At 43.1% G+C, this 24467-nt stretch overlaps 1 protein-coding gene across 1 annotated transcript in view; it reads left to right on the top strand.

The window, feature by feature from the left end:
• The first annotated feature begins 2281 nt into the window (after window positions 1-2281).
• The window catches only part of LRP2 (LDL receptor related protein 2), a 227289-nt gene continuing 205103 nt past the window's right edge, over window positions 2282-24467 (top strand). Inside the window, exon 1 of the mRNA XM_055289622.1 lies at window positions 2282-2495. Coding sequence (XP_055145597.1) covers window positions 2417-2495 — 79 coding nt within the window. The 5' untranslated portion in view covers window positions 2282-2416. The remainder of the gene's footprint in view (window positions 2496-24467) is intronic.

Genomic DNA, 24467 nt, shown 5'->3' with positions numbered 1-24467 from the left:
GATTAACGGCGGGGTCGGCCCCATACACAAACGCAGCTGGCTAGTACCGTCAGCCTGAGCCCTGCTGTGCAACCACGTCAGGAATTCCAGTAAGTTGGCAACACTGGAGCACAAAGACAACAACAATTGAGGAACTCTTCAGTACAGAAAAGAATGTTTGGAGCCCTGGCTGCTACAGTGAAAGGACACACACACACACACACACACACAGGCTCGCGCCTGCCCGCCCACGGGCGCACTGGAGGGAGCCCAGCCCCTCCCGCACTCGCGGTCCTCCCTCCCGCCAGCCGGCGGTCGCTCTTTGTAAGTCAGAGGTGCGGGGACTCTCATTGACTATGCAGCGCGGCCCCAGCGGGCGTCGGACCGGCTTGACCCCGGTGCGGTCTCGTACCATCGCCTCGGCCGCCCGGAACCGGCATAAATCACCCGCGAAGGCTGGAGTGCAGCATCAAGCCCCCTCGCCGCCTCCCTCCTCCCTCTCCAGTCGGGTCGCCCCCTCCCTCCCCAGCCCCCAGCTCTTCTGTCCCCAGTCCTGTCTCCTCCGCTCCGCACAGAGCCCAACACTGTGCAGGGAGGCAAACAGAGAACCAGTGACTTTGGCCAGAGCACAGACCCCTGGATTTCCCAATCCAGGAATCTCTGTCACTCTTTCCCACAACGCTGCCCCCTCCACCTTTTTTTCTTTAAGCCTATGTTTTCTCTTTTTGTGTCTATCTCTTTTTGTCTTTCCAAAGTAACACCTATCCTTTCCCTCCCCTGGCCCCCACACCTGAAGCTGCGCCTACCACTGCAGCCCACGGAAGCTACGCGATCCGGACTGTTGGGGTCAGCAGAGCCCCAGACGACCGGTGCCCCGGGGAAAGGGGCTGGCAGTAATTGGCAGGTTCTCGCCCCCGGGGGAGGGAGGCAGCGGGAACCTGTCCAGCGACCACGTGCGTTCAGGGCTGTCTCCTCCATGCGTCACGGCCCCCTCGCTGGAGGGAAAGGGCTCCTGACTTCTTGGACCAGGATCCGGAGCCTGGGACTAGCTGCCGCGCTAGTTCAGGGACTGGAGCTGGAGATGATGGGATGGCCTCAGACCCGCAAACAGCCCCTCATCACATAGGGTTCCCACCACTGGGAAATAACTTGCATCAACCCTCCTTTTTTTCCCCCTCCCCGTGGGCTCTGATGTCACGTACAGGCTGAGGACGTGCACTGAGGGCGGGTGGAAAGCCACTTGTGCTTTTGGGGTCCGGGCCCCTTGCTAGCCTGTCCAAAGCGGCCCCAAAGAAGGGAGGCGCGGGGTTCCCTGAACCTCTCGTGTTTCTCCCTCTTATAAAACGGTACCGGAACCATGGAGAAGACGTTCGCTCTTTTTCAATTTTGCTTCAAAATTAACAGACTTGTAAGAAGCAGGATCTGGCCATGGCACCTGTAGATGTGGTGCTGAATAATTGCTAAATAAGGATCCAACCTCCCCAACAAAGATCCACCTCCCTCTCTAATTTGTAAAAACACAGAGCACCCCATCTCAGCAGCCTGTATCCTGTCAGGGGAAACCAAGATATCCAAAGGAGCCTAGAGAGATCAGGCCAGGAATGAAGGTCACAGATCTCCATCCAGCAGGCTCTTTACTCCTTCCCTTCCCTACCCCCGCCTCTTTCCCTTTCTTTCTCTTTCCTTCATTTCTACTTGTCTGGTTTTGCTTTCCTTTTCCATTTCTTATTTTTTCTTTCTCTTCTCTATTCTTGACTTTCCTCCTCGTCCATTCCTTTCCATTGCTCATTTAGTAAAACTGCGTCCGTGCAGATTTCCCCGTGAGCCACCTCGCCGGCTTCTGTGCGGGGCAAACCCTGCGGAGAGGCGAGGGCAGCGCGTGTGCAAGTGTGAGTGTGCCTGTGAGAGTGTGCGCACAGAAGTGTGCTCGTGTATGCACGCGTAAAAGGGACTGTGTATGTCGGCGTTGAAGTGTGACTGTGGAATGTGCGCGCGTGTGTGACTGGCGTGTATGAGTGAATCTGTGTCAGTTGGTGTGACATTTAGGAGTGCCTACGCCTGTGTGAGTGCGTGTGTGTGTGTGCACACGCCTGTGTGAGTGTCCATGTGTGAGCGCGCGTGTGTTCGAGTGCCCACTCCTCCCCGCGCTGCAAAGTGCAGGGGGCGGGCCGGGCGGCAGGGGGCCTGCCCGCTGGATTCCCGCATGCTTGTTCCGGGGCTGTCGGGTCTAAAGGGCTTTATGCACTGTCTGGAGGGTGGGGACTGGCGCGGGTAGAAAACGGGATGCCTCGGGCGCGGGGGCAGGCTTTTGGCCACTAGGAGCTGGCGGAGGTGCAGACCCAAAGGAGCGTTCGCTAGCAGAGGCGCTGCAGGTGCGGTGTGCTACGCGCGCCCACCTCCCGGGGAAGGAACGGCGAGGCCGGGGACCGTCGCGGAGATGGATCGCGGGCCGGCAGCAGTGGCGTGCACGCTGCTCCTGGCCCTCGTCGCCTGCCTAGCGCCGGCCAGTGGCCAAGGTAAGCGCCCGGCCAGAGCCTCCCGAGGAGCGCCCACTTCCCCGGCTGTGGCAGGATCGGATCCGCGGGAGGCCGCAGGGGAGAGCGGCGGGGCAGGGGCTAGGGCCGGGCGGCGGCGCGGGAGCTGCTCCCTGTGGGGCGCTCAGGTTGCTTCGCGAACCCGGAGCGGGAGCGCCTCTCTTTGCTCGCCAGGAACTGAGCGGCAGCAAACTTGAGAAAGCAGCCCCGCCAGTTTCGGTGACAGCGCACCCCACGGAGACTCTTTGTTCCCACGGGCGTTTGTCCGATCCTCCTGGAAAGCACTTTGCGGGAGAACGAGGTTCTCTGCCGTTTGCAGCCTGCCCTCCCGAGCGGAGTTCTCTGCTGGGCGGCGCGGTCCCCGGCTCTGCTCCGAGCGCAGCTTTCCACCTGCAGCGCCCCTCCCGGGATCCCTTCGCGCGCCCAGGGCCGCGGGCCAGAGCACCCCTCCCACCACCGGCGAAACTTGGTCCCGCGGTGACCCCCAGAGACCGCTCTCACCATACAGATCATTTACGAGCCAAGATAAGGCCGGGAAGTGGGATTGGCCGAGAGAGCGGCTGAGGGACTGGAGTCTTTTCTTGAAGTTTTCCTTTCCAGCTGGGAGCTGGGGGCTTTTGTGTTGATGAATGGGGCCCGTCTGCATGGCCAGAGTTTTGGGGATCGAATGCAGAAAGTTTCTAGTATGAAGTGCTTTAAACTTCTCTCAAGTTGTCCGATAGTTTATGTTTTAACAGAAACAGAAAAGAGGGAAAGAGAGGGAGAAAGAAGCGAAGAGAATAAAAATAGTAAGAAGGGAAGAGGAGAGAGGGTAAGACAAGCAAATAGAGAGGAATAAGGAAAGAAGGAGGGGAGAGAGAACGACTGGGGCGGGGGAAGAGAGAGAAGAGAGAAGACAGAGAGGAGAGAGACAGAGGGAGAGAGAGAGAGAGAGAGAGAGAGAGAGAGAGACCCGGCCGAGGATGAATGGGAAGGGCGAGGAGGAGGCTGGAACCGGCGAGCTCTCCCCCTGGCTTTGCGTTGCTAGGTAGCAGCCGGGAGCTGCGTGTGACCGACCACCAGACAGACAGAGGGGACGCTGCTGCCACCGCGGGGACTAATCTGTCTGTGGGGATGGGAGAGTCCCCCCTTTCCCCTCCTGCTCCTTCCCTCCCGTCGGACAACTTAATTGCCCTACAATGAAAATGAAACCCCTATTGTTGTAGGATTAGCCAAAGCAATAAATTGATTTTCCTGGATCACATATTGGGGTTGACGGGTGGGGAATTTGGAAGCCCCCATTTACGGAGGAGTGAGGGGAGGGCTTGTGGATGGGCCGTGGCATGTATTCAAATGGTTAATCTGCTTTCTTTCCTCAATTCTTAGCGTAAGCTCCTTAGAGGGAATCAAGTAAGTAATTATACAGCAACTCCTAGCAGCACCCATTTCAGACTTCCTGGGAAGAAGTTTGGAAACCCTAACAAACCCCATGGGTCTTGCAAAAGTCTTCGGAAAGGCAGGAGAGGCAGGGAGAGATCATTAATAATCTTCCTTTGAACACCCTTTCTCAGTGTTGGTAACGCAGAAAGAGGGCTTATTATTATTGTGCAGAGTTTGCACAATACTTACGGCTATATCTCATGTCCTAAATATGGCTATAGGATTTACTATATGTTCCTGTCAGTGCCTGGCAAAAGGAAATCTTATCTTGATTCATCTATGTCCTTGTACAACCAAAACAGATATTCTTTTTCCTGGGTTGTTGGTTTAGTCACTAAATAACCAATACCTACTCTTCTTGATAGTTTTTTGCACCCATCCATCTTCCATTCTATGATAATAATATATAATAATAATGTGTATAGTAATAGTAACCCAGCATACACATATATGTGGCAGGCTTTGTTCTAAGCACTTTATACTTATTGACTTAATTAATCTTCATAATATCCCTTGGAAGTAAGTATTTTTATTATCACTGTTTTACAGATGAGAAAGTGGAGGCACAGAACAATTCAGTAATTTGTCTCAGTTCATACGGCTAGAAAATGGCAAACTCAAGGGATTCTGAATTCAGAGTCTATAATTGCTGCAGTATACAGTGTCTGGTTCTCTCTCTCTATCTCTTTTTTTTTTTTTTGAGACAGACAGAGTCTCGCTCTGTCACACAGGCTGGAGTGCAGTGGTGCAATCTCGGCTCACTGCAACCTCTGCCTCCTGGGTTCAAGCGATCCTCACATCTCAGCCTCCCAAGTAGATGGGACTACAAGCCCGAGGCACCATGCTCAGCTACTATTTTGTATTTTTAGTAAAGACAGGGTTTTGCTTTGTTGGCCAGGCCGGTCTTGAACTCCTGATCTCAAGTGATCTGCCCGCCTCGGCCTCCCAAAGTGCTAGGATTACAGGCGTGAGCCACCGTGCCTGGCCCAATTTCTCTTTTTTCTTTTGTACAAAAAATGTCATGCTCCCTAAGTTACTGTCCATGTGTGAGGTTCCTAAAGAAGCTGAGGGACAATAATATGCAACTCCTTACCACCTGCTGCTTCATAACTGTGGAACTTTTTCCAGAATCTCTCCTTAGGTTTCTAAGACCTGAATCCAAGTCTCCTCATTCCCAGTCCTCCTACTTGATCATTTTAAGATGCATTTCCTCTGAATGTCCTCAGCCTGATACGTTGAGATTTCTAGAATCCTGTTGTAATGATCCTGACTTAGTATACGAAGTAAAATCTAATGAGATTGTAATAGCCTTTATTTAAGCACTACATTTTAGGTAGGCTACCACTGCAAACTTTGCATCACTAAAAATTGGAGGGGGAAAAAAGAGCTCTGAGTATTCTATGTTTAGTCTTTGAAAAAAATCATACCACATCTGTAGTAAAAAATTATTAGCATTTTCCTTATCTTTTGTGTAATGCTTTTCAAGAAAAAACATTTTGGAGAGCCTGAACTTGAGTCAAGCTGTTGGGTTCCAACAATGGCCTTACCACTTTCTAGCTGTGTGACCTTGGGAAAGCCAACCAACTTTGCATAGCTCAGATGGCTTATCTGCAAAATTGACAAGACAATAAGAGAATTTACCCGATGACATCTTGTGAGCATAAAGAGATAAAATATGCCAAGTGCTTAGCATGGTGTAAAGCATATAGACAGCGAAAATAAACTAGAAAATAATCTAAAAATATAATATTTTTATTATAGTTATCAACACTTAAAGTAACATATTGTTTTGCTTCCTATTCATATTTCCAGTTTTCAAATATACAAAGGAAAGTCTTCTTTAAGCATTTTTCACTAACAGTTCTCTGAAGACTTCTCAGACCCTAGCATGTGATTGGACATTTTTTCTTTTTTTTTTCTTTTTTTTGAGAAAATAGTATTGGCCTTAAACAAAGTTGTATTCCGTTTACTAATTTAAAAAACTTATTTTTCAAAAATAGAAATGGGGTCTCACTGTGTTGCCCAGGCTGGTCTCGAACTCTTGGCCTCAAATGATCCTCCTACCTCTGCTTCCCAAAGTGCTGAGATTATAGGCAGGAGCCACCTTACCTGGTCCAACATTATATTCTTGAATCCAATAAAAATGCGATAATGTTTTTAAGAGTTAGTATCAGCTTTTATGACAATTATATCTTCACATGAAGTTTATATGTTTAAAAGGATTGTGGGGGCAATAGTAAACTTGTATTATTTTTATTCCGTCACAACTCTGGAACCTCCCTGCTGCTTTAATTTCACAGTTGTTGGCTTCTCTTTCTCTACTTGAAAAAGTTTCTCTTTATCAGTCTTCAGAAGACTTCTGCCTGAACTCCCTTCAGTCATGCACCTGTTTCATTTTAATAGAAACTCAGACTTTTTACAGCTAGAGGGAACCTTAGATATCAACTGGTCTGCTTGCATTTTTTTTTTTCTTACAGATAAGCAATTAGCCCAGGAGGGAGAAGAAAGGGGCTGAGAGGATGAAAGGGAAGGCAGTTAATAGGTTTCTTGCCTAAAGATATCTAGCCTGTGATAGAGCTAAGATATAAATTTGCAGTGGACCATTTTTTAGATTCATGCCTTCTGAATGTCCCCAGCCTGTTTGGTTGGTTGAGATTTCTAGATTCCTTTTGGAATCCTGACTTGCCAGATAAGGCACAGTCTGATGAGCAGATGAATCTTAAAAAACAATTGGATGGGTTACCTGTCCCAGGCCAAAGAGGAATCCTGTGATAGGTTACTACAACCATGTACCATGTGCTTTCAGCCTGGTCTAGAACTGATGCCATGTCAGTGCCCCTACTCCCAGAGACCATACCTCCAGATCCATTTTTCAAATTCTTGAGCCATCAAAGCACATTCCTGAAGATCTTTGGGTTTTGTAGTGCAGGCTGCTGTAAGACTAGGTTTTCAGTCTTACCAAAGGTAATTATTAGGTTATAATTATTGTTCATGTTCTCTTTTCAGGCACTGTAAGAACACTGACAGGTTTTAAAAATTTTTAAATTAAAATTTTAAATTATCATTTTAAAATAATGATACCAGGAACCTAGATGCATTTCCTGTGTAATCAGAAGCAAGTGCATTGTCATAGTGGCTTTGGAGTTTCTGTTAAGTCCTAGTAGCTAGAACAAGGTAAGTAGAAAGTAGAAGGTGCTGGGCTGGGCGTGGTGGCTCATGCCTGTAATCCCAGCACTTTGGGATGCTGAGGCAGGAGGATCATGAGGTCAGGAGATCGAGACCAGCCTGGCCAACATGGTGAAACCCCATTTCTATTTAAAATACAAAAATTAGCGGGGCGTGGTGACGCACGCCTGTAATCCCAGCTGCTCGGGAGGCTGAGGCAGGAGAACTGCTTGAACATGGGAGGCAGAGGTTGCAGTGAGCTGAGATTGTGCCACTGCACTCCAGCCTGGGTGACAGACCAAGAATCCACTTCAAAATAAATAAATAAATAAATAAAATAAAAATAAAAAAGAAAAGAAAGTAGAAAGTGCTTATGAAAGACTGTTGAATGGATAGGAAGGGGGTTCTCAAGGTTGACTGCACGAAACTAGAGCAACTAAAAAAGTACTAATTGTAAAGCCCTATTCTAGCATGGAAAACATAAGCTTGCTGGAACCTTTGGTATAAATCAGATGGTTCTATCATATCCTATTAACTCTATAGTCTTGAGTAATTACAAAAATTTTACCACTATTGTGTATTCTGTGAATGTTTATTTTTTCCATGAATATTTATTAAATATCAACAGTGTGCTGATGAGTCAATAGTGTCAATACTACAGAAAGGTCAAGAAAGATGAGAACTGAAAAGAGGTGTCTACATATCTCACAATTAAAATGGACTGCAGTTTTGTATTTAAGACCCTGAAATAGTCATTGACTCATTCCTAATAACCCTGCCCAGGATCTCACCAGCATTAGAAAGATTGGAGATGTTTCAGCATCAGAGTCTTGATAATGATCAGATAGTAGTTGTTTTGAAATGTCAAGAGCATTTCTGTGGTTCTTCATATGTTCCTACTGCAAATGTTTCCTAAGTAATTTCTTGACAGTTAACAGTGTTTTGAGATGAAGTGGGAAGGGCTTGTGATTTTGAAGTGGAGAATCTTGGTTTGATTCCTAACTCTGCCATTTATTATCTGGGAAATCCAGTACCACACATGCTGGGTGCTCTGGGGCAGTTTTCTTATCTGTAAAATGGGCATATACCTACCTCACGGGGTGGTTATGCAGAGGCAATGAATGTGAAATGTTTAATAAACTGTGAAGTCTCATACAGATTTCCATTCATCATTATTACCCTCTATGAGAATTTTACTTTTTCCAAACTTGAGGGGAGGAAGATATTGCAGTGTTTTGGTGTCTTCTTTACAGTGGGTCTGTGAATGATGCACCTGTGCATGTTGTTACATCCTTGTAGTGGCTACCACAACTTCACATGTTATTCAGTACTGTTATGTTGTGAATGTCACAAAACCAAGTTAAAGTGCCTGAGGCAAAAAAGGAAGGTTATTGAAATACATAGTTGAGGCTGGGTGTGGTGGCTCATGCCTATAAATCTCAGCACTTTGGGAGGTGAGCAGATTGCTTGAGCCCAGGAGTTCAAGGCCAGCCTGGGCAACATAGTGAGACTCCATCTCTAAAAAAAATACAAAAAATTAGCCAGGCATGGTGGTGTGTCCTCGTGGTCCCAGCTACTTGGGAGGCTGAGGTGAGATCATCGCTTGATCCCAGGAGGTCGAGGCTGCAGTGAGCTGTGATTGCGCCACTGCACTCTAGCCTCAGCGATAGAGCGAGACCCTGTCTCAAAGAAAATAAATACATAGTTGAAAAGATACAGATAATTAGGTTGATCCATGTGAGATTGATTTTTTTCCTATGCACAAATATTCAAATATTGGCAATTTCATTTGGTTCAACCTGATATAAAATGGAGGCTCAAACGATGTCACGCCAATCTTGTTTTTCTTTCCATCTCCTGGCTCTGAGATGACTCCATTCTTAAACATGTTCTCCTTTGATGTAAAGCAGCTGTCAGTGGCTCTGGAGCCACCTCCTATCAGATCACGTCCACTGGGAAAGAATAAGAGGTTTTATCTTAACTATTCCCAGCAAAAGTTTCAGTTGCATCTCAGGGGCTCTGCTTAGGTCACAAGCTCATTGGAGAACCAGCCACTGAATCCCAGGTCATGATGTGTTCCCATGGCTTAGGCCTGGGCTATATACTCAGTCTCTGAGATCATGTACGAAGGGGTGGAGTCCAGAGAGAAACGGGGGTAATTATTGGGAGAATGGTGAACAGATGCTGGGATGCAAAAATAACAGGTGTCCAGTATACCTTATCAGATAAAATTGACTGACGATGTTATTTTCATTTTATATGTGAAGACACACTTGAGAAAGCTACAGAAATTTCTCAAGAGCTGGCAGCCCTGGGGTAACTTACAGAATTGAAAGGAAAAAAGTATTGGAAACATGAAGAAAAAAGACATGGTGATCTGTGCCCATGTGACCATGTTGCAACTTTAAGATTAGAAGGAGAACAGGAGAAAGAAGGACTTTTAGAAGGTTTATTTGGATCCTAAAGTTTTCTTATTTGGAGCAGAGCTCTGTGATAGACAGGAAAGTTCCGGAAAATGAGCTGAGAGATCAGACTACAGGATCCCTTGAGTCCAGTGCAGTATTTCATTTTTCTGTGAATCTTAGGCTCCTACTCCTTTTCCAATTTACTTCACTCTAATGTTTATGTTCCTAAGACTTTGTCCCTTTTCCAAGCACTAGTCCTTGGCTATAAGGATGGGGTGGAGAGAAAGAAGCTTAAAGAGTTTGGAGACAGGTTAAGATGCTTCTGTGGAGACAGAATACATCTTGGTGCATATCTGAGTGTCCTTAGCACTTCACCTGTGGACTTCTTTCATAAATGGTAGAACATGTATCCATCACACCTTATTGGATTATTTCAGAAATGCCAGATATATGTACTCTTTGCTGATGGTTACTTTGTTGGTCTCTAATTTAAGTCTTATCTCTAATCACATTTGCTGAGAAAATGGAGACATTATCATTCTAAAGTAAGATGGTTAACTTTTATATTAGGGCACTTCTGATTTAGGATAGCACTGAAATTCAGTGCAAAGAAATGTAAGTCTTTCCTAGATAATGACAGATTAGACAACTTGAGGTTTCACTTTTGGTCATTAGCCCTCAGGTCATGCCTGACCTCAAGGTTACTGGAGACAGTGAGAAATGAATGAAAGGAGGAAATGTAATTACCATTCTGTGCATTGAATAGTTGAGCCACTGTTACCATGGATACAATGGCGCATTTATTGTCCAGATCTTGAGATCCAAGTTTGTAAGCAATATCCAAGGTCTCCTTTAAATTTATGTACTATCAGCCGATAACGTGTGAAGATTCCTAGTAACTTTGAAAATAAGTCTTTCCTCACTGATCTACTGATTCACATTAAGTAAGAGCCTAAGTACTTTTGAAGGTGTTGAGGAAACCTGAAAAAGACAAAAAGGAAAGTGGCTACACTTCTGTTATGCTGGACATTCTTGGATTCCTCTATAAAAATATTCTGTCTTATAGTGTCAGTGATTTGCAGGTCACTTTCGGCCCAGTTCTTTGATTTTATGTCATTAACAAGGAGAAAATTTCCTGAGTAAAGGTTGAAAAAATCAAAATAATTTATTTTTATTTTTTGAGACAAGGTCTCACTTTATCACTCAGGCTGGAGTGCAGTGATGTGAACATGGCTCCCTGCAGCCTCAACTTCCCAGGCTGAAGTGATCGTCTCGGCTTAGCCCCCCAAGAAGCTGGGACTACAGACACATACCACTACGCACAGTTAATTTTTATATTTTTTGTAGAGATGGGGTTTCTCCATGTTGTTCAGGCTGACCTCAAACCCCTGAGCTCAAGTGATCCTCCCGCCTCATCTTCCCAAAGTGCTGGGATTATAGGCACTAGCCACCATGCCCGGCTGAAATCATTTATTTTATCAGGAAATTCTTAAAGTTGAATTTAAGAATGAAAGTATTTTATTGGAAATATGGCAATCCTACCCACATTTTAATCTCACTAGAAGGGGGGGGGTGATACATGCTAGCATATGCTTCCACACTGGTTTAATTTTGATGTGGGGAAGGGTGTAGAGGATACTTTTTGTTCAAGAAACAGAGAAGCCAACTCAAAATGGCCTACACAATAAAGGGTATTTCTTGGCTTACGTGAGTAAAAAATACTGAGGCAGAGTGGGGTTCAGGTGAGGTGCAGTCAGGGCTCCAGTTCTCTTTCTTTGTGTTTTCCTTGACCCTACTCCCCTCTAAGTTTCACCTTTGTGTGCAGTCTGGCTTCCCATATGATTCTGATATGGCTGCCAGGGCAAATGGGGCTACGTGTTTCCTTGATCCTATCTAGGGTGAATCCAACTTTGAGAAGGTTTTAGTTATGTTCTCACAAGTATTATTTCATCACAATAACTTACAGGTTGTTATAATTTCTAAGGACCCTAGATAAAGTCAGCTAGCTCCCCAAACTTGGCATATCATCAAAATCACCTGAGGAACTTAAAAAAGTATATAGATTCTTAAATCAAAACTCACCCTTACTAAAGCAGGAGTATGAAAATCTGTGTTTTTTTTTTAAATTTTATTTTATTTTACTTTCAGTTCTGGGATACATATGCAGAATGTGCAGGTTTGTTACATAGGTATACGTGTGCCATGGTGGTTTGCTGTACCTATCAACCTTTCATCTAGGTTTTAAGGCCCACATGCATTAGGTATTTGTCCTAATGCTCTCCCTTCCCTTGGCCCCCAACCCCTGACAGGCCCCGGTGTGTGATGTTCCCCTCTGTGTGTGATGTTCCCTTCTGTGTGTGATGTTCCCCTCTGTGTGTGATGTTCCCCTCCCTGTGACGATGTGTTCTCATTGTTCAACTCCCACTTATGAGTGAGAATATGTGGTGTTTGGTTTTCTGTTCCTATGTTACTTTGCTGAGAATGATGGCTTCCCGCGTCATTCATGTTCCTGCAAAGGACATGAACTCATTCTTTTTTATGGGTGCATTTATTCCCTGGTGTATATGTGCCACAACCAACCCAAATGCCCATCAATGATAGACTAGATAAAGAAAATGTGGCAAATCTGTATTTTTAAAAGTTTTGAGGTGATTCTGAGGGCTGGACCAATTTTGGGAATGTCTGATCTAGCTACCCTCTCATTTTTCAGTTTTGTAAACAGACTGAGAGATGAACTGACTTGCCACTGCAAATTTCTTCAGTGGTAGTTAAATATACTCTGTTAAATCTCTTTCTTTTGGATGGGAATGTTACAAGCTAGCTACAACAAGAAGGACAGGACTCTTTTAAGTCTGAGGATGACATGAAGTACTGCCCTCATTCGTGGCCACCTCGTTTTTGGAGTGTGGCAGGTCCTGAACCTCTCCCTAAATGTGCCACTGTCTGTGTCTTAATTGTATGTTTTGCTTTTACCTTGGTCACCTTTGAAGATCCCCCCAGACCCTCCTAAGAACGTTAGATTCATTGAGGTAAATAACTGTTGCAGGTCTTCTAATCTTTTCTCACCTATGTCAGGAATTCATCTCAGAACACCCCTGACATAGCCCACTGGCTTCTAGAGAAGCCGTCTGTTCCATGCTTGGAATGGGAGTATTGACAAACTTCATAGCTCATTTCCTTTGTATCCTAGCCTCAACTCTTTGTTGACCTCATTGGGACTTACAGTTTGTTGATCCTACCGCCTCTTCACTGTCCCTCAAATCCCTCACCTATTTACTTCGTCAGCTTATATTTTATGGCTATCATTAATTTCACTTCCCTGCATACATATGCCCTCAGCAGCTTGGCCCCTTTATCTGGCTCTGTTGTGCTTGGCAAGACCCTGATCCTGGCTAAATGCAGTTCTCTACATCTGCATCTCTGTAGCTAAACATGGCAGGAGAAAAACACAACTATACTGACTAGCCTTGCTTGACATTCATGAAGCCAATGTCAAGCTTAGGACTTGCATCCTAGCCTGTCCATTGCCTCTCTTGCTTCCTTCTATCTTCTCCTCTTTCCTCAAACCTCTGACATCACCTGCTCAGATGTAGAGTGAGCTTTTTAAAACTCTGAAAATGGAAGCAACCAGAAGAGAATTCCATAAACTTCTATAACTCAGCCATCATCATTTGAACTTCAGCTTCTATCTTCTGTCTTTCCTCCTATTACTCTGGAAGAATTTTCCATGCTCTTAAGTCCAGCCATTTCATTCATGTTCTAGATCTCATTCCTTCTCACCTCTCTGCAATTGTCCCCTCTTTCTTTTATGAAATCCTCGTTCCACATTACCTACTATCACTGTATTTTTTTGATTCCAGTTTACAGTAAAATTCTTGTACAGATGTGCCTATATCCACTGTAATTACCTTTCAATTTTTCCTCAAATCCATGCCATTTTGCTTTAGCCCTCATCCTTGATAGATTTTTTTTTGGTCAAAGTCACTCATGACTTCCATGTTGTTAAATCCAATGATCTATTTTCAGCTCTGGTCTTATTTAACTGGTTAGCAGCATCACACACAGTGTATCCTGACTTCCTCCTTGAAGCACTTAATTAGATTTTCAAGAAACTGCATTCTCCTGGTTTCTTTTCTTCCTTGCTAGCCTTCCGTTGGTATCTCATGCTTGTTCCTATCTATATCCCTGACCTGTTTTCATCTCTAGCTACACTGCCTCCTTGGTGGCCTCATCCTGTCTCATGGCCCTCTTTGAAGCAGGGAGTGGTTTCCCAACTCAGGGAGGCAGCATGGACTGTGGTGGAAAGAACATCAAGTGTCAAGTCAGGACATTCATGGATCTTGTTCCTGAAGAAAGAAGGAAAAATAGGCACAACCAAAGAGGGCCCCAGGCTGCTGAAAAGGACCCGGGGCCACTTGTCTTCTGGGGATAGTCTCTGTCATCTCAGTCCCCACCTTTTTTTTTTTTTTTGCGATGGAGTCTCGCTCTGTCACCCAGGCTGGAGTGCAGAGGCGTGATCTTGGCTCACTGCAACCTCTGCCTCCCAGGTTCAAGCGATTCTCCTGCCTCAGCCTCCCAAGTAAGCTGGGATTACAGGTGCACACCACCATGCCCGGCTAATTTTTGTATTTTTGTAGAGACGGGGTTTTGCCATGCTGGTCAGGCTGGTCTCAAACTCCTGACCTCAAGTCATCCTCCTCCCTCGGCCTCTCAAAGTGCTGGGATTACAGGCATGAACCACTGTGCCCGGCCTCAGTCCCCATACTTTTGAGGACTCCATATATACTTCTTTACCATGTGCATGCTGACAGCTTTCAAATTTATGAATCTAATCCAGACCATTACCATATAGTCTAGACTCATATATCCAACTGCTCATTTGACATGTCCACCTGGCTGGCCAATAGTCATCTCTGACTTAACATGTCCAAAATTGAACTCCTGATCTCCACTAATGTCCAAACCTGCTTTCCATGTGGAATTTCTCATCTCGGCAAATGGCTTCCTCATCCTTGCTCAGGCCTCAAACTGTATCCTACTTTGACTTTTCTTTTGCTTTTCTACCCCATATAGAATTCCTTAGAAAATCCCATTGTTTTGATCTTCAAAATACATCTAGAATCCAACTACTTTTCACCATCTTTGCTTCTGCCACCCTGATTCAACCGACTGCTCTCTCTTGCCTCGATGATTGCAATAGCTTCCATACTGATTTCCTTGCTCTAGCAACTTTTTTAGAGCATCAGTCAGATCACAGCACCCTCTGCTCAGAAGCTAACATGATTTCTGTCATACAGAAGTTGGGTTGCCCAAAAACAGACAGTGAGATGGAGCTTGGAGTATATAATATTTATTAAGATCAACGCCTGTAAAGGGAAAGGGAGGAAGCAGGATGGGCAGAAGAAGAAGTTGAACTCTGGCAGCCCATGGTCAACCCAGAGGAAGCTCTGGAGCAAGAGTTGCCTGTGAGAGTGTCCTATATCAGGCTGAAATGGCCTTGCTTAATCACTGGATGTGGCCTGTCCTGGAAGGACACGACCTTGGACAGGTGGCTTTCTGTAGCTGAGGCAGACCCCAAAGGAGCTGATTGCAGGAAGAAAGTCCTTCCTCATAGCTGGTGCTTCCTATAAGGGGAAGCTTCATGGCACATCTGTGGGTGTACCACTGCTTCCCATCTCATGAAGAGTCAAAGTCCAAGTCCTTACTATGATCTACAAGACCCTAACCATTTGGCCTTCACATCACCTCCCTGACCTCATTTCCTTCTCCTCTCCCCATGCACAGTGCACCAGGCACAGTGATATCCTTGTTTTCCCTGACATGATGAGCACTTTTGGGCCTTTGCACTTGCTCCCCCTTTTCCTGAATGCTCTTGCCTCAGATGGTGCATGACTTACTTCCTTTCCTCCTACAGCTCTTTGCTCATAGGTCACCCTCTCAGTGTGGCCTTCTCTGATTCTTTCCCGATCTCCTCTTTCCTGATTTACTTTCTCCATTGCACTTCCCACCATCTGACATAAGGTTTGTAACTTAGTCAGTTGTTCGTTTATTTCCTTACTTATTATCTTCCCTTCCCTAAGATGTAAATGGCACAAGGGCAGGGATTTTCATTTCTTTTATCCATTGCTTTCCCTAGTGTCCAGAAAAGGGCTAAATAAATGAATATACATTGAATAAATGAATGGACAGATGCCACCATGGGTGCTAAGAAGAGGCATCCTCAGCTCATCACCATTCCCTGGTACTACCAGCCCTTAATTCCTGGAGGCCCAGTCAGGGTCCTGATGGAGAAAAAGGAAAATTGCTGTCTCTATCAAAGCAAGTGTCTTAGCAACGCTGTTTCTCTCTATTTGACTCCCCCCTTTTCTCCACCCCAGTGCCTCCCACACCCACCCTGCTGGTGATTCCCAATGCATTTGAGAGTAGTTGAATCTGCATCCTTCTTTTTAACTTCCATCCCAGATACTTGGTTACCCTGTGAGAATTCCCCTGTACATACAGAATGGGTCATTCTGCTATTTTTAGGACAGATTTGATACAGTAGCTTTTACAAAAAGATAAGCCAAAGTTTTTAGACTTCATGTTAGTGGACTGTCATTCTGTATTTAAACAGAACACAAAAGAAAGCTGTCTGAGACCATGACACAGTGAAAACAGCCTTGATCAAACAAAAGGCCCTCTTTGAAGAGGGGAGTGGTTTCTCCACTCAGGGAGGCAGCATGGATTGTGGTGGAAAGAACATCACATGTCAAGTCAGGACATTCATGGGTCTTGTTCCTGATGAATGAAGGAAAAATGGGCACAGACGAAGAGGGCCCCTGACTGCTGAAAAGGACGCATGGCCACTTGTCTCCTGGGCATAGTCTCCCTCATCTCAGTCCCCATTCTTTTGAGGACTCTGTACGTAACAAATAGGTTGGAGGCAGGAGAATGATGGAGTTCCACACATAGATGAGTAGAGAAGTTGGGAAATAAGCCACAATAAAAATGACTAAATTATTTGAGTGCTTTCTATACCAGGCACTGGCCTAAGTGCTTTGCAGGTATTAGTTTACCTACTTATGTAGTAACAGTAAAAATTTTGTGGATAAAGGACCAAGACAATGACAGGTGAGGTAATTTGCCCAAAGCGATTCAGTTACTAAGTGGCAGAACCAACATTTGAACCCAGAACGCTTATTTGTATGTGTTGTCACCATGGATAATTTGGAGCAAGTGGAAGATAGTTACTCTGTACGTAATCAAATGAAGCCTCATTTAATTTCTCATATTATGATCAGATGACCTCATTTCAGAGGCTGGTACCATTGCGACCCAACTTTTGGACATTTTTTTGCTACTCTTGGCAGTTCATTCATTCATTCATTCAATATATGTTGCAACCTTATCATGCTCTAGGCATGATGTAACTAGTTACTGCAGAGTATAGAGAGAGTCCATGAACATAGGCCACATCCAAAACAGCTTACTGTTGAACAGAGTATATTTCCACTTCCTTCTAGAAGACTAGAAGACTGTACTTTTTAGGTATAGATTGATTTCTGTCTGCTGGGTTTCTCCTATATTACTATTTCATTATCTGGGAACACCTTTTTTTTCCCTCTATAATTATGTCTTTTAATTCAAAGGACCCTTACCTAATCAGAGAGTTCAATTCTAACCTTCCATTAGGGACAGCTGTCATCTATAAATTTTCAGAGGTCGTTGTTGTTTACTATTAAAGAAAAACTTATTAGGTTCTCTTATTTAAAGTCATTGAAGAAAAAAATGAACAACCAAATGAGAGCTGAGTTTCTTTACTTCCCAGAGAACACTGCTGTTGTAGAGATGGAGAAGACATTTCCTATGTTCTGGATGTGCTTAAAGGTCTCTTGGCCCCAAAGTATCTCTCACTACGGCCAAAGATCTCTGCTCTGTCATGATTAAAGTCAGTTCTTCAGAGTAAGACATTCTTTCCTCCTGAAATTCCTGTTACAATGTGGAAATGTTCACTCCTGTAGGGTAAAGTAGTTAGTTGAGATAGTAACGCACAGTAAATGTTTGTCAGAGCAAGGTTCAGAGAGAAGGAGACAAAAAGCTGGTATGTTTTAATGGGGATGAAAGAGGGAAAGAAGGTACTAGAGGTGTGATATAGTCTTGAAAATAAGCCAACTTCCTTTTCTGGGGAAGAAAGGGTTATTGTGCTTGTGCTTTTTCTTAGAATGGCTTTTTGGGGAATTTCAGCTGCGATCTATTAGGAGGGCCTCAAAGATAGAACTTAAAAGCTTCTAGTATGGCTGTCCTTCCTCTAGTTAGCAATTGAAATTGAGTTGTCACAACAAAAGGAAAAGTTGTCCTTAAAAGCCACACAGTTGTAAGACTCCACCAACCATTCCTTGGGGATTCATCAGTGCCTGGTAAGTTTGAGAAGAGACCCTTGGATTTTAATGTACATGGCAGTTATAATTTGTCTAGACCATAATGATTACTATTAATAGGGAATCCTGTTTTTCTATTTTTAAAAAAATTTTAAATTTTTATGTTTTAGAGACGGGGGTCTCACTATGTTGCCCAGGCTGGATTCAAACTCCTAGGCTCAAGCAACCCTGCTGCCTCAGCCTCCTGAGTAGCTGGGACTAAGGTGTGTGCCACTGTGCCTAGCTCTGTTTTTCTTTAAAGTTACTGTGTAATAAAAAAAGAATTTGCAAATGCATAAAATTGAATATAAACATGTCCCAAGTCAATTGTTAAATGGTTGGTTTTTATGTACCAAAATTCTGCATTTTTTTTTTCAAGGTCACTTCTGATATAAGAATTTACTTCTTCCCTAATATTTGGTTCAGTGAAGTGTTGAAAGAATTTGCTAAGTAATCATTGAAAGCTAAGATTCTAGTGAAAAACAAAATGCATGGTTTAAAAATTGAACGTACTAACTGAAAGACAGTGGAAGTTAGATGCTTCTTGCTGTAAATAATTAAACCCAACAGTGCAGACGAGAGAAATGGCACCAAGAGGGACTTGGGCTAAGAAGGATCATATTGTATTGAACACTTTTGTTTCCCTGTAAGGGAAATCAAAAGCGTCTTTAATAGTTGTTGCTGATTGTGAATATGTGCAACAAAATCTCACTGTAATCCAGATTTATTTTTCAAGCATTTTGCTGTGATTGAAGGAAGGAGAAAGGGATAGAAGAAGATGGAGTTTTATTAAAGCTATAGTTACTTCTTCCCTTTAGGAGGTCTAAGTGTGACTTGTCACAGTGACCTGGGACTTTGGTTCCCTCCAGGGCCTTCCTGTTCTATGGGCACATTGGTGGATCAAAGACAATTGACTTTTGTTTTGTTTTGTTTTTGGAGAGAAGCAGTGGTTCTGCTAACTCAGAACAAGAATGACAAGAGTCATGTAGGATGTTTTTCTGAGTTTCTCTAACAGTGCTCGGTTTTTTTTTGACCGCCCCCTCTTTTCCTTTTGAAGTGGGGCCAAGTGGTCAAACCTCCTTTTATCTATCTGTAAAAAAGAGAATCAGCCTTTATGAAGTGCTTTATTTTATTTTAAAAATTAACATAGGCTAAAGTTGCTGTGTATGTGTACAGTTCTGTAAATTTTAATGCATGTATATATTTGTGTAGCCACAACCTCATTCAGGATTAGAACAGTTCAATCACCCCCACTAATTCCCTTGTGTTACTCCTTTGTAGTCACACCCTCCCAATAAAGTGTTTTTTTAAGTTCTTTTTTTGAAAACTGACTTTCCCAGATGAATGTCTCCATTGCTTTTTATTTGTTCATTTTTATTTACGCAGTGTTCCTTGCTCATTTTTGAAGTAATTCAAAATGACACACATGGTAAGGTTGCAAGACTGCCTTTCCTTTATTATAATGGAGAAAAAACTCTGGAAAGATGGCAGCTCTTTCAGTATAGTCATATAAGAACAAAATTTCCCCAAACTTGTCTTGTTGCTAGATTGGAATCCGTAAAGAAAACACACTCAAGAAATCTCTCTTGAAGAGGAGGACAGAGGTTTATTTTTTATTTAACGATTTACCCCTTGACACCTGGGAAATGATTAGTTGATGTTTTCAAAGAAGATTAAGTCAGTGTGGTTAATTAACTGTGGTAATCAGGTGACTTAAATCAATTAACTCCTTGTTAACAATTTCCATCAATTTTGTAAATAAATGACTAAATCAGTAAATTGTACTCTTAAGATTAAAGGCTATTTTCTGATTTATTTTTTTGATGACAAATTAGAGAGTGTTTCCTTCTCGTCTCATTCCCCCCCTGCCACTCTTACTCTTAATCATAAGCCAGTTTTAGTTTGAGAGAAGCACACCAGGGAAACTTTTAATATATGGTTTTAAGGAAAAGTCAGGCTTAAGGACACCTTTGCTCCTTCATCTCAGCACATTTGGAAAGAATGATTTAGTGAGAGCTGTGGTTGGGGGTGGGTGTAGAAAGTAATCCTGAAACACACTCTAGGATAAGCTTTTATTATTAAGTCACTTAATGTCTTGTTTTATTTATTTTTTCTAAGTTAAAACTCGATGAGGGATATAATAAAATGAAACAGGGTTTGTCTCTTAGCTAAAAATAAACTTTAATGGATATATTACATGCTCTATTTAGAGGGAATTTCACAAAATATTGGGATATATTGATTGCATTCATTTGTAAAGCTTGCTTGCATTTAAAAATACCATACAAATATACGACTAAAATGTTGTTACTTTTTAGAATCTTTACAATCAAAAATTCTCTTCCCTGCTTACATAACTTTATTACGTCTTTGTCTCCAATGAAGTATGAGCTGGACAAACTAACACAGAACAGAAAACCAAACACCACAGGTTCTCACTCATAAGTGGGAGTTGAACAATGAGAACACATGGACACAGGGAGGGGAACATCATACACCGGGGCCTGTTGGGGGTTGGGGGGCTAGGGGAGGGATAGCATTAGGAGAAATACCTGGTGTAGATGACGGATAGATGGGTGCAGCAAACCATCATGGCATGTGTATACTTATGTAACAAACCTGCACGTTCTGTGCATGTACCCCAGAACTTAAAGTATACTAATAATAGAAAAAGAAATATGAGCTAGAAAATTATAAAACCATATCCTATGCCCCTGAATATGCCATTGCATTCTCTGAGGATTTTCATTGTAGGACAGATAATATAGGGTTATTTATGGTTGCTTCAAGAAGGGATATTTGGCATCTTGAATAACTTTTGAGGAGTTAGTAAATATTTATGTATTTGCAAAAATTCTATGCTATGCTCACATTTTATAAAGAGAAAATTTCTATGGCTTCCTTTAAGGTATTAAGGATAGACTAAATTGTGAAACTGAGCTGAAGCCACTGTTGTAAAAATCACTGGCTGCCAAGCAAAATTTTGGGCTCTTTCTATTATTATAGAAGCTTTCTGGCCATACACCCACTACCCCTTCCCAACTTCCCTAAGGATCTCCAGTCTCAGCAGGATCTACCCTGGACATAGTTAACCTGTGGCCAAACCCTTTCTGGTACTGGGATATGGTCTGGAATCACAGCTCAGAGATTTAGCTCGACTGCTTTCCAGACATGTACCTCTGAAGCTCTCTGAGCTTCAGTTTCCTGGACTATACAATGGGTGTTAGTAATTTCTACCTTACAGGTATCTGGGAATATTTAAAGGACATTGTGAACTTGCAAGGTCCTGGCACTTGGTGAGCATTCAGTAAACATTTGGCCCCACAGGGAACCTGATATTAAATCATTCATAGTTGACCAGCTCTTGGTTAGGTCATGCAGCAAAGCAGCCACCATGCTGTGGTTTTTTGAAATAAAGAAACCACTTGTCAAATTCTCTATTCATAGAAATTGCTGGGGAAAAATACAGCTTTTTAAAGCAGGTGAAACTACTAGACAAAAAAATGTTAGAAGACAGGCCTTGTCACCTGCCTTTCTTCCCCCAAGAATGTTTGGTTCTTCACCTCCCAGGTCTTGAAGGCACAGATCCAAATGTCAAGTTGCCAAGAAGTTCAAATGTTGGTGGACCCAGTGTTTCCATTTTAGGTGTCCTGTGCATGCTTTCTGTAAACTTGGTTTTATGCAGAACTTGCTGGTGATGTCTCTGTAACTCTGAGAACAGGAATGATGGAAGCATGGGTCTGAGTGGAGGTCAGATGTGTCTCTGGCAAGGAGAAGGATTTGCCCAGGGAAGACTACACTTGAAGAGGAGCACTTGATTTTATGAGAGGTTTTAGGCAGAGCATGTAAGAATCACAGTCAATGAAGAGTTTTCTCTCTTGTTAAAGTTCCTTATTATTTCATGAAACTACAGAAAGGTCAGTGAGACGTTCAATAGGTGAGAAAGCTGCCAAGCTGGACTTGGTTAATAATTACAGTTAAAATAATCACTGATGTATTTATTTCACACACATTTATTGCAAGCATATTTTGTCAGGAACTGACACGCATAGATGAATAAGACATGCAAATAAACAATTGTGCTACAGGGTGAGAGGTCTATAATAGAAGTTTGGGAGCACAGAAAAGGCAGTGATGTAGTCAACTAGGCCTGAGAGGACCAAGGGCCAAGGAAGACCGCACAGATTGCCATTTGAACTGAATCTTGAAGGAGCTGGGAGAGTGGACTGTGGAGGATTTTATATGTCAAGCTAAGAAGTTTGGTGCCTTTGAAGAAATGTAAGCTGGGAAGTACAATGATCAGACTTTCATTTTGTAAAAAGAATACTTGCTGCAATGAGAGAAAGCAGATGAACTAGTTAAGTTAGAGGATTACTGGGATTATCTGGGTATCAGATGATAAGGGCAGAACTAGACTTGTGCACCTGGAAGTGATGAGAAAAGGAGAGAGTCACCATGGAACAAAGAGAAAGCTTTTATTTGTTGCTGTTTTTGATAATTCCTGTTATTTGTTTTATAAGTTGGTATGTTTTATTTATGGGAATATTAGACATGTCTTTTCAATGTATGTGTATGTTAATTACACCCATAAATATTCAACTTTTTTTTTTTTAATTTTCCTGCCTGAAAAATTTCCAGCTTGCTGTCTGTCTGGGTACAGTGTGTGACGTTTTCTTTGTTTTAGTTCATTGATTTCTAGTTGGTTCATCTCCCTCAGGGAACGTTTGGAAACATATAGTAGCATTTTTTGATTGTCACAATGCCTGAGTATCCCTGCCAGCATTTAGAGGGCAGAGGACAGGAATGCTAAACCGTTGCAATACACAGGATAGTTCCATACTACAAAGAATTGTCTGGGCTTAAATGCCAATAGTGCCTCTGTTAGGGGCCCATCTTGGTTGATAGGAAGTGAATAGAGAGACAGGAAGGGATGCTATTGGTAATAAGAGCGGTCATACACTGAAACTTATTATATGCCTGGTATATATTCACGATAGCTGTAGTATTTCGTTCTTGTGACACTCCGGGGAGGTAGATACCATTACTATCCCCTTTTTACTAATGAGTGAACTGAGGCAGAGTAGGATATTTGCCTCTGGGCCTCACACGCTTAACTCTAATGCTCTCTTTTCCCACATGCTTTACTTTCTTGTAACTTTAAATTAATAATAAGAGGAAAAGGAGAACCACATTTGCTTTGTGCTTTATTGTTTGTTAAATATCAGAATATACCTCCTGGAAACATTTCTGCCAGTTTAGTAGAATATTGACAAGTTATCACCTCCAAGCATTTTTTAAAATATGGAAAATGTTTGATGAAATTTGTTTAAAATTAGGATGGCTTTGTAGATTGGAAGAAACTCTTATTTGATGGAAAAATACTTGGTGCTCCATAAATGCCTGGGGACTTGAATTGACTCTATGAAGGCACTTAGTGGCTTTAGAGGTTGTCACCGATCTTGCAAATTTATTTTTATTTTTATTTTTTTACTTCACATAAAAGACAATCTGCCTCACGTACGATCTTTGTAATTTGAAGACGTGCCAGTGACATTGATGAAGAATGTGACTTTTTCTTGGACATGCCTTGCACTTCCCTGTTTCTGTGCCAGTTCTAGTTTGTTTCCTCTGTAAGGCATCTCCTCCCCTCAGATCCATCTATCTGTAGCTTAAATGCACCTTCCTCTGTAGGACCTTTCTTGATATCCACTGTATGTTGTCTGAACCTCTCTTACAGCATGTCTCCTCATGCCATGAGATACAATCATTTGTGTATGTGTGTTATCTCTTCCTCTAGAAGAGTACCACATTTTGGGAGAGGCATGGAACAGGACCACCGATGCTAAGAGTATGCCTAGCTCCTCTGGTCTCTTGTGTCTGGCACAGTGCCAGGCATAAACATGCACTCAAGAAATTTTTGTTTAATAGAAAGTCAGAAGAACAACGTGTGTTATAGTAAAGCAACTCCATCGCGTTGGGGAGGGAATAGGCATGCTCTACTCTGGGCTCCTGTCGCAGGGAGGATTTTGTTTGACTTCAACAAGACAAACATTTAATTCTCTCTTACATAACCAGCAGTAGAAGGCTGGTCTGGTGCTTCCATGATACCGTTAGAGACTCAGGCTCCACAGTCCTCTGCTGGTGACTCCCATTCCTGAAGTCACCTCATTGTCCAAAATGGCTGCCATAGCCATAGCCATCCTTTCTCTATGCCAGGTAGTGGGATTGCAGAAGGAGAAAGAAGGACATGTCTTCTCTGTTTAAAGGAGACTTTCCAGAAGTCCCACACAACACTACTGCTTGCATTTGATCTCATCAATTAAGACTTAGTCCTATGATCACATTTGGCTGAAGTTTGGAAAATGTAGCTTTTTTAGCTCAGCACATAGTTCACCTGAGTAACACTGGGTTCTGTTACTGAGGAGGAAGAGGCAAATGAATGTTAAAGTATGCTATGACTGGTCCTGGCCAAAGCTGGTCGGGTGACACTGGACATCTTCTCTTCAGCTTTGAATACCACATTTTGGGAGAGGCATCGAAAATTTGAACTTTATTTGAAAGAGAGAAAC

Source organism: Symphalangus syndactylus, chromosome 8 (assembly GCF_028878055.3).
Source record: "Symphalangus syndactylus isolate Jambi chromosome 8, NHGRI_mSymSyn1-v2.1_pri, whole genome shotgun sequence".
In the NCBI taxonomy this organism is placed as follows: domain Eukaryota; kingdom Metazoa; phylum Chordata; class Mammalia; order Primates; family Hylobatidae; genus Symphalangus; species Symphalangus syndactylus.
This window is presented reverse-complemented; position numbering and strand designations above follow the sequence as displayed.